Here is a 13,816-nt window from a genome sequence, read left to right as displayed (position 1 = left end):
TTCCAACTCATATTTTTAGCCATTAGGCCAGCATTTCCCAAAGAATAGGCTATACGGACCAACCTCATTGGAAGCTCATTTTAAATGGGGAGAGTCCTGGGTCACATCTAACACCCGCTGAGCTAGAATCTCTGGAGCTGAGGCTGGAAACTGGAACTTTAATCAGATATCCCTGGTGATTCTTATGCACATAAAATTTAAGAACTATTGGAATATGATAGAGGGAAATCTTTCAGCTGCAAATTCATGCTTACCAGGCAAGGACACCTCATAGCCACTAGAGTTAAACTTAAGGATTAGTGTGCAGATACTTGCCACCAGATCACTTTCATAATTGAAGCAGAAATCGCCAACCATTGCTGTCATCTCTACAGGGTTTCCTTGGAGTAAAACTGGTTGGTTGCACTGCTGTACTTCATATCTACCACCAGGCAGCATGAGCGCTCTAGTAAAGAAACGTTCTTGGAACAGCCTCTCAGGCTGAAACAGCCATGCCCGGAGGCAAAAATCAGGCAAACCAGAACCACCCACTGAATATGCATTAGTGAAATGTTCTCTCCTTGTGAGCCACTCAACTGCAGTACCTAAGCACCCTCCTCCCAGTCATCCATCAGTAATTCATCCCCTGATTCCACTAGATGCCCAGTGACTTAAGAGGCTGGGCTTTGCGCAGGTGGTTGAATCCCCTTCATGAGTGTCACACCAATCTCCAGAGGAGATAAAACCAGCAACATATAGGTCTGACAGCCTTCGGAATCCTCTTCTCTCCTCTAACAATAGCAAACCACACTCTCAAAGGAGAGGAACATCCTTCTATGACTACAAAGTTTTCCCATGACAGGCTTCTGCAACTCTGGAGGACAGCATGGGTTTCCAATGACATTAATTCACATCATGCAGCCATTACTGTGAGCAGATGTGTGGGAAGAGGCATTATTCACTTAAAAATAATCCTCTGTTGTCTCAGGAGGCCGAGGCGGGCAGATCACCTGAGGTCAGGAGTTCAAGACCAGCCTGGCCAACATGGTGAAACCCCATCTCTACTAAAAATACATAATTAGCCGGGCGTGGTGGCATGCACCTGTAATCCTAGCTACTCAGGAGTCTGAGGCAGGAGAATTGCTTGAAACCCAGAGGCAGGGGTTGCAGTGAGCCAAGAGCGTGCCATTGCACTCCAGTCTGGGCAAAAAGGAGTGGAACTCTGCCTCAAAATAATAATAATAATCCTCTGTTGTCAATGTGGTATCATTTGTGCAGCTAGGAAATTCTCTTTAGAAGAATTTCTAACACAGAACATCTGACTGTAGTTAGGGAGGAAGCTGTCTGGACCAACACACACTTGCAGTCCAACCAGAAGCCATTGCTATAGTTTAGCTTATTCAGAAAGAGATAGCACCCCCCACCCAAAAAAAAAAAAAAAAAAAAAAGAGAGAGAGAAAAAATGGGGCAGCCTGAGATAGGGTTCTTCCTTATCAGAGTATGAAGTAATGTTTATTCCTGGGAGAGCAGAGTCAACTTAAGTAATGTCTGAAGAATACTATGAGCTAGGACAGACAGCAGTGTCAAGGAAATAGAACTAGGCAAGGTTCTGCCTGGATGGAACCCTCAGCCGAGTGAGGAAGATGGGCATTAAATAAGCAGTTGGGCACATTGTAAGGGGTTCAAAAGAAGAATTATATGGGGTACCGGTCGAGTGACGAAGATGGGCATTAAATAAGCACTTGGGCACATTGTAAGGGGTTCAAAAGAAGAATTTTATGGGGTACTGGCTTTTGTAGCCATGGGCTCTAACTTGAGCCAGGGGCTCAGGAGAGGCTGCCTCTCTGAGAAGTGCTTAAGCAGAGACTTAAAGAGTAAGAATTGAGTAGACCATAAAAAGGGCTGGGGGCTAGAGGGGGTTGAGGTTTGGGAAGGGGAAGTAGGACCTGCATGGGACATGTTCCAAGCAGAGTCCCAGAGATGTAAGAGTGCTGCACAGCTGGGAAAAAGGGAACCCCAAAGAACTGGACCACACACACAAGTGTGACCATGACTTCACTATGATTTTCCAAAGTAATATTCATAAAATTTTTTCTATGAAAAAATCAGATACCAATTTCAAGCAATGGAGGCAATGTTGAATGAGAAGTATGGCATCTCTGGACCATCTGCTTTTCCTGAGCATTTCACCTTTCAGGTTAAATTAATCATCTTATATCCGGGAAATGAACATGCAAATTTCACCACCTCTCAGTCTAATTTATTCATGGAGGCTGTAGTTCTTCCAGAATGTCCTCCTTAGAGCAATTTCTAGCCCCTTCTGGGCTAAAGGGAATAAAAATGATTACTACTTGTCTGGGTTTGAAACAATGCTGTCCTCAAGGAAAACTGATGATGAAACAGTCTTCCGTATCATGAGGTTAATGACAGTTTTCCAGAGGCCTAAAACTCAGGGGTCCTTAAGCAGATCTCCTTATCCTTGGAGGAAAGTATGTGGTACTGCAGACATACCACATCAAAAGAACTACACTTCTTAGTTCTTGCGTTCTGTTTCTTCCCCTCCACATTTAGTTTTGAGATTTAGTCCCCTATCCTTTCATTGAATCAATTATTTTTCCTCCTTTAAGACCTCTCTGCATATGCCACAACCTGAAATTCCCTACAAAATGACCTAAAATCATGTAATTTCAGGCCTTCCTTTAAAAAAAATGACATCACCTACTCAGGCAAAAATATATTAAACAGGTAAATTATATTTTTCAAATTTAGAATGAGCCCTTGCTCTTAAAATTTAAAAAAGTCTGTGATTTCAGAGAGATGCCTCAACATAGTATTCTTCCTTATGAATGCTTAAACCACTGACTTTGATGGAAAGCAAAAGTAGTATTCTAAAGTGCTATGACTAGTGCCTTTTGTTGGTCTCTCTCTATTTCCAATCCTACCCAGCTGAAACAGCTGACCTAACCATCCTTGACAAAAATAAATTCTCCCTCTAAACATGGTGGTAGTGACCTTGATAAGGACTCGGGACTGGTGTCCCACAACACTAAGAGAGTGATGGGAGTGAGTGAATTCTGGAGGCCTCAGACATCTTCATCATCAACTTTATTTTACTATTAAAATTTGACTTTAGAGGAATTAAGCTGATCACATACTGCTCTGTCAAAAGGAGAATGAGATGCTACTTTACATTTACTAGGATGGCTATAATAGGATGTAGATTAATCAGACACTTTATGTGTTGCTGTTGGGAATATAACATGGTACAGCTGTTGTGAAAAACAGTTTGGAGGTCTCTCAAAAACCTAAGCCTAGAGTTACCAGATAACCCTGCAATTCCACTTCTAGGTATAGATCCAAAATAACTGAAACGGGTACTCAAACAAATGCATGTACAAGCATGTTTAGAGCACTACTACTCACAATAACCAAAAGGAAATGTCTTTTTGGTTATTGTGTCCATTGATGGATGAATAAACAAAATGTCATCAATATCCATCAATTGATGTTCATCAATGTCCATAAATGGATGAATAAACAAAATGTGGTATATACCTAAATGGAATGTTATTACATAAAGATGAATAAAGGACTGATACATACTACAACATGGATAAGCCTTCAAAATGATACACTAAGTGAAAGAAGCCAGACACAACAGCTAACATATTGTACAATTCTACTTGTATGAAATATCCAAAATAAATGGATCCATAGAGAATGCAGATTGGCAGTTGCTAGGAGCTGCGGGGAGAGGGAGGGAAGGGGAGCAACCGCTTAGTGGGTGATATGGTTTGGCTGTGTCTCCACCCAAATCTCATCTTGAATTGTAGCTCCCATAATTCCCACGTGTTGTGGGAGGGACCCAGTGGGAGATAACTGAATCATGGGGATGGTTCCCCCATATTGTTCTCATGGTAGTGAATAAGTCTCACGAGATTTGATGGCTTTATAAGAGGAAATCCCTTTCACTTGTCTCTCATTCTCTCTTCTCTGCCGCCGTGTAAGACATGCCTTTTGTCTTCCATCATGATTATGAAGCCTCCCCAGCCAAGTGGAACTGTAAGTCCATTAAACCTCTTTTTCTTTATAAATTACTCAGTCTTGGGTATGTCTTTATCAGCAGCATGAAAACAGACTAATACAGTGGACAAGGGGTTTTACTTTGGAGTGACAGAAATGTTTTGGAACTAGATAGGGATGGTGGCTGCACAACACCGAATGTGCTAAATGCCACTAAATTGTTCACATTAAAATGGTTACTTTTAAGTTATGTGAATTGAGCTTCAATAAGTTATTTTTAAAAAATAAAAAACATACTGCCTTGGGAAGAACCTTGATAAGTACAAAATTTTATTGCTGAAGAGAGCCAGATGAATCAGTTGATTTACATGCCTTATTTCTGTAGGTAAGGAAATTAAATTCCCTAAAAATGATATAATTTGCCCATGGCCTTTCCCAAAGTCAAGAGCACAGCAAATGTCTTCTAGTTGTTTGCTTTGCTTTCCTTGTCTGTGAGCCTTTATATTAGGAGGAAACATAATTGAGCTTTTTTTCTTTTTAAATCAATCTGTAAATGCCTTTTTCTCTTGGAGAAAATACAGAGGATAATTTTTAAACATCCTCTTCAGACTCAAGAATATGAATTAACCATGCATTCCATTGGTACATCTGGGACCCAGTGAGACAATGACTAATTCATGTAAACAATTGTAATTTTTCACTGCCAACTCTTGTTTACCTGATAGAGATGCACGGGTAATCCTCCTTGATAGAGAAAAAAAATCTAATTATCTCCATTTGGTTTTAGAATGTCTTGTGGTCCAGATAATGTCAAGGCATTTACTTCAAGCAAACAAATTAAATAAAGCCAGTTTGCAATGCTCTTAATCTACCTTCCCTCCCCCAGGGTCCTTCTCTGTTTTTTCCTCTCTCATCTTCTGCATCTCCTATCCCCATCCTGAAATCTAGCAAGCTGTAGTGACAGACCTTAAGAGTATCACAGGCTTCCTTTCTAAATAATGTTCCCTTCCCTGGATTTTCTTTTCCTTTTCCATTTCTGTATCTCCGGTTGTTCAAACATATACAGGAATATGGATTTTACTAAGTCCTTTAATTATAAAAACATTATAAAATTAAAACATTATAATTACACAGCAACATTATTAATATGAAAAGATATGGCTTTAATTAAGAAATCTTTTTTTTGTCAAAGGAGTTTGTTTTTCCATGAGGCAAAATTTAATACCTAGTATGATTTAATCAACTGGCAATTCCTTTTGCAAAATATCCTTTTAATGAGTAATTTCTTAAATCTATTTGAAGGCATCTTCACACCAGATCAGAGGTAATATAATAAAAGCTATTCACATTCTCACTGGAATGTTACTTTTTAATATGGTAACTATGGGATCTCAGAAGATGTACAGCAGAGCCTCCATATGGCACAGAAAAAAGACAAGAAACTAACTAGTTGGCACTCGCCTAGTTATGGACTATGCGAGTTCATATGGACTATGAATGTTGGTGTCCCTGCCATTAATATGCAGAAACCTCATCCTTGTTATGTTGATATTTGGAGGTGGGGTCATTGGGAGATAATTACGTCATGAAGGTAGAGTCATACCCTCATGATAGGATTTGTGTCCTTATAAGCAGAGACATGAGACAGATGATTTCTCTCTCCCCCATCTGAGGGTAGGGCAAGAAGGCAGTCATCTGCAATAAGGAAGGGAGTTCTCATCAAGAACTGGACGATGCTGGCACCCAGATATCAAATTTCCAGTCACCAGAACTGGGAGACAGAAATACAGTGTTGTTTAAGTCACCCAGTTTATGGCATTTTTGTATAGCAGTCCAAATGAAGACCTGTCTTTTGATACTTTAAAAACAACAACGTCTTCTTGGACATCAGTATGCTAAATCTCTAAGAGCCACTATATCGTGTTTTCGTCAGTTGTCCCCGAGAAAGTATATTCTGGCCTTACGAAGAATCAAAAGACTAGAAAAGAAAACAAATTTCTTAAAGGAGCAGAAAAGCTCTTTGCATCTTAGTTGTCTTCCCACTAAATAACAAGCCAGATTCTTTTAAGAACAAAGAGTTGAAGGTTTACCTTTCTTTCTTAATCATTGCCAAATGCATGACATTTCTCAAGCATTCTCTTCACAGAAGATATTCTCTTGCCAAATAATTCTGCAAGACATGCCAGAAGAGAAACATCTGCTTCCCACATTTAGGACCTCTTCAGCTGGTTTTGCAATAGAAACCTCAATCTAAAGTCAAATCATTGAAATAACACAGTCTCCAGCACAGTTGATGTGGTTGCAATGTGAAATGAATTGGTAGAAAACAGAAGTGAATCAGTGTGGCCTCAAATAAAATGTCAAATTTCCACAAGCAAAATCCTACTAAAAAAAAACTAGGAACAATTTGAGTAGCTGAAAATAATCTGCAAACATTCTGCTTTGCTCTTCTACAACTGACAAGGTCTGTGGAAAGAATGATTTCTGCCCTGCATGACAACAAAGAAAGCCATTTCCAATTCAGTCTGTAAGAAAAAAGGAAATAAACAACTTCAGCAAATATTTATCGGGCACCACATTAGTTTGTGAGGGCTGCCAAACAGAATACAGAATACCACAGACCGGATGGCGTAAACAACAGAAATTTATTTTCTCACAGTCCCGGAGGCTGGAAGTCTGAGATCTAGGTTTTGGCAGGGTTGGTTTCTGAGATCGCTCTCTTTGGCTTGTAGATGGCAGTCTTCTTTCTATGTTTTCCCATGGTCTTCCTTCTGTGTATGTCTGTCTTAATCTCTAATTATAAGGACACGACTCATACTGGATTAGTGCCCACTCTACTAGCCTCATTTTAACTTAATTATTTATGTAAAGGCCCTATCTCCAAACTTGGTCATATTCTGAGGTACTGGGGGGTTAAGGATCTCAACACATGAATTTGGGGGACACAGTTCAGCCTATAACAAATACATATGCAGTGTCAGGCACTGTGTGCAAACCAATTAGCATAGAAAAATCAAAGGAAGTTCTTAACTGTTTCATTTTTTTCTACAGAAACACAAATCTGAAAAGAAATGAAGAACCATCTTTGCCTTAGGATGTGGCAAATGGAGCTTTGGGACTGATGCATATTCAAAAGAAGGATCTCCTGCCCTAGCAACACAGCAAGACCCCATTTCTACAAAATAGAAAAAAAAGAGCCAGGTGTGGTGGTGAATGCCTATAGTCCCAGCTACTCAGGAGGCTGAGATGGGAGGACAGCTTGAGCCTAGGAGATCAAGGCTGTGGTGACCCATGATTGTGCCACTACACCCCAGCCTGGGCGACAGTGTGAGATCTTGTCTCAAAAAAAGAGAAGGTGCTCTTTGCCTGTTGTGAAAGAGACCTTCCATAGATAGCTTATCCAATGAACACTGGTGCTCATGCACATGTGTGTGTACTGGCATCTCCAGTTTGGTTAACATGGTATCTGCCTCGTGACCAGTCCATTACTTAGTGATGTGGTCACATTTCTGTTGGTTCTTCTTTCAGACACAGCCCCAGGGCCTCATTCTGGCAGCCAAAGTCAGGTCCCTGGTTTGTCGCCTCCAACAGTCCCACTCTGTGAGATCCTGGTTAATTTGGTTTGTACTTGGCAAAAAAAAAAAAAAAAAAAAAACCTACAAAAAAACTACAAAAAAAGTGCCAAGAATGTCTCCCTTATTTATGAAACGCAATATACTTTCTTAGTGAAAAATGGGTTCTCTTCTAACTTGCTATTCAGAAGGGACATAATGGTTTTGCATACTCATAACTTCTCTTTCTAATCTTTCTGGAAATCTAAGATGCTAAATGTTCTTGGCTCTCAACTGAGTCCTTTCTATCTTTAGGCACCATTCAATGTCCATAGCTTTTTCATCGGACAACTCTCATTTTACATCCTCTTAGTGTGTTACCATAATTTTTAATTCTATAAGGAGGATCTCACTCATTTCTCAACTATCCATTGTCCCAACAATTATTTTTACTTGAATAAAGTATATAATATTTTCCTTTGATTAAGTATATCAGAATATCATGGTGTGTTTAAGTGTTAAGACACTGAGGACAGCACCACTCAGGAAAAAGTGAGGTGTCTATGGAGCTAGCCTTGCAGAGTTAATCTGCTCTTAACTAGTGGTGGCCATAGACTAAAGTGTCCATGCACAAGGCAAGCCAAGCTCTACTTCTGAAGTCTGAGACTTCAGCTCTCCATAGCTAGAAGATGCCATGAAACAGAAACAAGCCATTGACCTGCCCATAGTAGGTGATTCTGTATAAATGAGAACAGGAACAGAATTCAGGTGACACGATACCAGAATTGAGGACTAGACAAGCAGGGAGGGATGTTGTATTAGCCCATTTTCATGCTACTATAAAGAACTGACCAAGGCTGAGTAATTTCTAAAGGAAAGAGGTCTAATTGACTCACAATTCTGCATTGCTGGGGAGGCCCCAAGAAACTTACCATCATTGCAGAAAGGGAAGCAAAACACATCTTTCTTCACATAATGGCAGGAAGAAGTGCTGAGCAAAAGGGAAAAAGTCCCTTATGAAACCATCAGATATCCTGAGAACTCACTCACTATCATGAGAACAGCATGGAGGTAACCACCCCAATGATTCAATTACCTCCCACCAGGTCCCTCCTACTATGATTTAAGATGAAATTTGAGTTGGGACACAGCCAAACCATATCAGATGTTAACCCATCCAAGCACAGTGTACAGGAAATACCACTCTTTGGAATGTGGAAATCATTGAACTAAGCAGTGGAAGCTAGTACATGGAAACATGAGTTGTTTAGGCAACTCAGATACAATGTCATGAGGAAAGCAAAGGAAGGGAGAGCTGAGGCTGGCACAGAAGACAGTGGGAAGACAGAAGGTTACATAGGATTAGTTTGGCCCTGTTGAAAAGTCATGGAGATCCAGGAAGAGATGGCTGGAGAAGGAAACTTAAGCGCTGAAAAGAAAAAAGAAGAAAGCTGGACTAGAGTAAGGTAAGGCCCTAAAGGATGAGAAGGGAGATTAAGAAGTGATCACAAGTTTCTTGATCAAGGAAAGGGTTGTCAGCCCAGGATTTCCCAACGTGCCTGGGAGCAATGTCTTCCAAGATAAAGATGTCACCTGCAGAACTAGTCTTCAGTGTCCTGAAGGACCTATTCTCAAAGAACTCAACAATATCACTTCCATTCTGCCCTCTGTGTATCTGCAGCTAAAATTTCTCCACATTGCTTCCATCCTCAGGTTTTTCCCACCAATTCGGCTTGCTAACAAGAGTACCCAAGTTTCTCATTCCTTCTATTTAATCTGTCTCTTTTTATCCAGGTAAATGCTTGTACTATCTAGGTAATAGCCACAAATGCCATTTCACACCTTACTAAAACATTACATTTATGTCACCCTATTCAGTTTCCAACTTATTTGATTCTCTTTCTCTGGGGACTAATTTATATAGAGATACCTTTAATGACAAAACTGTCCAAACTATTTTCTGATTCATTCTTTTCGACTAAGAATTACCAGTTATTTCTTATATCTCATTTCTTCTTCCTATCACCTCTGTTCATGTTCACAGTAACAGGCTTTGTACTTTTATCTGAGCCCTTTTTAAAAAATTCCTCTCTCAAGCTTCTCTACTTTTAGTCTTCTAAATCAAGTTAATGAATTGTCTGCTATCTCAGGCCCTCTGACACCTGATTCCCTGAGTAGAAGCCTGTTGTTCTTGTATCTTACACAGTGATTCACTGCAGAGATATCTCTCTGAGCCTGGGATTTCATGACACTGAAAACATAGAACAAGCTTTATAAATGGCAGCCATATTTCATCTACACATGGAAGCTGCTCACCTACCTCAGGGGAAGGTTTCAGAAACAGATGGTCTGCTTTGGAGACTACATACACTCAGAATTTCTTATTTGGAATTACATTTTACATGAATAAAAAATACAGCAAATCATCTAAAGCTCTAAAAATGTATGCAGAGACCTCTATAAATATCAGACATGTTGTGTGCAGCACAATTTATTATCTGGTCATAGTATTTGGGCACATTATTAGGTACCGATTTAACACCATGTAACCTCTCTTGACACAGAGTAACCCAAAAAGAAAACTTCAAAATGTGCAACAGCAATAAATATCAAGCTTTCTGATCTAAAATGTATAAATATAAAATATCAGTCATTTCTGGAAACATCTTAAGAAAATCCGGCAACCACATGTCCGTGAGTAGGTGTCTGATGTTGACGGTGCTTACATTCAGAACATATCACCTCAGATCCAACACAATTATTTTTATGTCTTTTACCAACACATGTTTGCATATCTAGGAAAGAAAAAATTGGTTTTACTATATGTTTGATTTTATCATAATGTTTACCATATGATTTTCTTTAGGGAGGGAGTATAGATTTCTTAATTTTAAATTGTTCCTGATTTTTAAAATATTTCCAATCAGAACAAATACAATCACATTTATTAATTTCTTTTTTTTTTTTTTTTTTTGAGACGGAGTCTCGCTCTATGGCCCAGGCTGGAGTGCAGTGGCCGGATCTCAGCTCACTGCAAGCTCCGCCTCCCGGGTTTACGCCATTCTCCTGCCTCAGCCTCCCGAGTAGCTGGGACTACAGGCGCCCACCACCGCGCCCGGCTAGTTTTTTGTTTTTTTTTTTTTAGTAGAGATGGGGTTTCACGGTGTTAGCCAGGATGGTCTCGATCTCCTGACCTCATGATCCACCCGTCTCGGCCTCCCAAAGTGCTGGGATTACAGGCTTGAGCCACCGCGCCCGGCCACATTTATTAATTTCAACAAAAACAAAAATATTTACAGGGGTTGCCAAATAATTTTCATTTTAAGTAAATTCTAATTTCAATATAATGTTCTCTGATGTTGCAGCCACACAACCGCCAAAAAATTAGGAAAAAAAAGGCGTAGCCAAATGTTTCTTTTGGACTATGCAAAAGTAATCAAGAAATATGATCGTAGTTTTCATACAATTGCTATGAAAAAACTAATTTGGACATATCAAGCAGAAAGAATTCATGCAACATTTTAAAATGCCGTTTTCTATGATAATTGTTTACTTATTTGGACTCTGAAGAAAACTTTTAAATATCATACATATATATAAGTGCAAAAGTAACTTTGTGCACCATTAATTCTGCTATAGAAATACTGATGTTTCCTTGTAAATACAATTATTTTGAGAATAAATCAGAAATTAAGTATACAGATGGATTAATTTTCTCAGATAAAACTCCAAACTAAGCAGTACAGTATTTTATCTTATATTAGACTGCTACTATTTATTTAAAAACAGGTTGGGGGACAGTGAATAAGAAATACCTGGAAAAATAACTAATATGATGTACTCACACTGAACAGCCTGGGCTCCTTGGTGTGTGGATGAAAGCCCTTTTTTTTACAAGCAGAAACCTCAAGCATGCCAGCATTGGTGAGCCTGAAGATGCCAGTGCTAAATTTCAGAGTGAAAACAGGCAGAAAAATTAAGGATCATTTGGGCATTCCAGATGCTTTATTTGAACAGCACACAAACATATTTCTCAAATGGGATTGAGAACTCACAAACTAGGAATTCCATAGTGATTTTTTTTTTTTTTTTAACCAGTGACTGGCCCAGAGGAGAGAAACCCAGGAGGAGGCAATGCTGCTGCTAGGAGCCTGCAGGACCGTTAAGGGGACAAGGCAAATAAGCTATTGTGTGTGACCCCACAGGAAAAGCCAAGGCCCCACCAGAGAGTTCCATGAGAAGAAATTACAAGTGGCAGATATTTCGAATTCTTCTAACAACGTTAATACAGATTATAGCAATAGCAAATATGTATTGAGTGCCTGCTGTGGTACCAGGCACTATGCTAAGCACTATATATAGACTATTATCTAATTTCATCTTTACATCCATCCCTGATGGGCAGGTATCAGGGATGAAGAGGCAGAGGCCCACAGTGGTCAAGTATCCTGCCTAATACAACACTTGAGGGGTGGAGCCATGATTTCCATATGTTTGTTTGATTCCCATGCTCATAACTACTCTACAATAATCAGTGTCCCCAAAGCTAGAAAGGTTTTTTTCTCAGCTAAGGCTAGAACATTTCTTATGGTAGAACATAATACAGTAGAAATAAGTCCTAAAAAGGCTAACTGGGATAGCATTCTTCTTAAATGTTATTCACTTCAAGGACACGCTAACTGAAGAAAGAAAATCAGTAATTCTGCCACAGAATGGACCTTAAACTGCAGAGCTGCAGGTCGATGGCAGCTGACTGCCACCCATCCCTTTTTCCCGAGGGTGTTGTGTGTTGCCAATCCAAGTACCACAACCTGGTGTCTGGACACACAGGAACCCAGCAGCCCTAGACAAAGCCTTCTTTGGGCTCCCCTGAAGAGTCACACTTACTCTTGATGCTTTGGTGAGCAAACAATGGCAATGGCCTCTGGTAACATGAGTTGATAGGAACAGTGAGTGTGAAGATCAACGCTGGATAAGAATGCAGTTTGAGTGGGATGTGTCTATAAATAGAAAAGAAGACAATCTTACTAGGATAGCTGTCTTAGGCAAGGCCACAGCTTATTTTAATAGAAAATTCTATTTATCTGTTTTTTTAAAATTATTTTTAACCATCAATCAAATAAGGGATTTTTAAAAAGGTTTTGCTGACATAATCCTTCCCCTTATGCATTCCTATTATTTGCTATTTTGGAATAACTATGACTTTGAGAAGAGGCTCCTAGAAGTGTTGGTGTACTTTCTTCTTTTGGGGAAAGAAAGAGCTGGAAATTAATTTGCTAGGGGCTTTAAATAGATTCTCATATAATTATCACAACTCATTTATGAGATACCTATTTTATTATCTGAATTTTACATACAAGGATCCCAAAACTAAGGGAGGTTACATAATGTGCCTGTGGTCACACAGCTGGTAAGGAGCAGAACTGTGATTGGAAACCCTGGGCACAAGATATGTATATACAACATTAGGAACATTAAAAGGAAGTTTTCACCAAATAGACCACATGTTGCTGTGTATCGTTTTGTGGATTGCCATTTCCTATAAATGGGAGAATGGGAGGCTCCAAGTTGTTAAAGGTATTTGGGACTAATCTTGCATAGCAACTAAATATATTCGGAGGAAAAAAGGGGGATTATAAATTAAAAGAAATCTGCCAAGTTTCTGGCTACATACAAATGTGTTTATGCATGGTCAATCAGAGGTTCATATTTGAATATAAAAAATAAATGCACATCTAGTTATTTTAAAAATTCATATTAAACCCTAATTACTCTTGAAAAAAAGAATGTGACTATTTTAATCATGAAACAAAGATTCTTGGCACCACTGTCTAGGTCCTGACTCCATTACTCACTAGCTATATGACACTGTGAAGATTACTTAGCCTTCTCTTGCCCATTTCATCATCTGTAAAATTGGGATAATATTTTCTGCATGGGATTGTTATGAAGATGAAATATGACAGTCCATTAAAACTCTTGGAACAGTGCTTAGCACACAGAAATAAAAGTTATTAGCTGTTGTTATTGCTATTGTTATTTTAATGTCTTTATTAACTAAAAGGCACAGATCCATAGTAGTAGCTAAATGTCTTTACACAAAACTATATTCTATTAAAGAAATGTAAGATTTTAAAATGATTTTTAGGCCAGGCATAGTGGCTCATGCCTGTAATCCCCACTTTGAGTGGCCAAGGTGAGAGGATCAGTTGAGCCCAAGAGTTCAAGACCAGCCTGGACAATATAGGTAGACTACATCTCTA

At 39.2% G+C, this 13,816-nt stretch overlaps 1 protein-coding gene and 1 long non-coding RNA gene across 5 annotated transcripts in view; both read right to left on the bottom strand.

Annotated features, from left to right (window-relative positions):
- Window positions 1-3,065: 3,065 nt before the first annotated feature.
- Window positions 3,066-8,542, bottom strand: LOC117086220. The gene is made up of 2 exons (XR_004438248.1): window positions 8,486-8,542; window positions 3,066-6,795 (listed from the first exon to the last, which is right to left on the bottom strand). It is a non-coding gene; the product is annotated as an uncharacterized LOC117086220 (long non-coding RNA).
- Window positions 8,543-10,028: 1,486 nt separating this feature from the next.
- The window catches only part of STAMBPL1 (STAM binding protein like 1), a 43,630-nt gene continuing 39,842 nt past the window's right edge, over window positions 10,029-13,816 (bottom strand). For 3 of the 4 annotated variants that reach the window (XM_033215813.1, XM_033215841.1, XM_033215824.1), the window contains 3 exons: window positions 12,441-12,553; window positions 11,399-11,498; window positions 10,029-10,348 (listed from right to left, as the gene is read on the bottom strand). In XM_033215813.1, the coding sequence (XP_033071704.1) occupies window positions 10,292-10,348; window positions 11,399-11,498; window positions 12,441-12,553 (270 nt within the window). In that variant the 3' untranslated portion in view covers window positions 10,029-10,291. Of the gene's footprint in view, window positions 10,349-11,380; window positions 11,499-12,440; window positions 12,554-13,816 lie in introns of those variants that run through there. The other variant, XM_033215834.1, reaches the window with a different exon arrangement.

The sequence above is a fragment of the Trachypithecus francoisi genome, unplaced genomic scaffold, assembly GCF_009764315.1.
Source record: "Trachypithecus francoisi isolate TF-2019V2 unplaced genomic scaffold, Tfra_2.0 Contig00586, whole genome shotgun sequence".
Taxonomy (NCBI): Eukaryota; Metazoa; Chordata; class Mammalia; order Primates; family Cercopithecidae; genus Trachypithecus; species Trachypithecus francoisi.
This window is presented reverse-complemented; position numbering and strand designations above follow the sequence as displayed.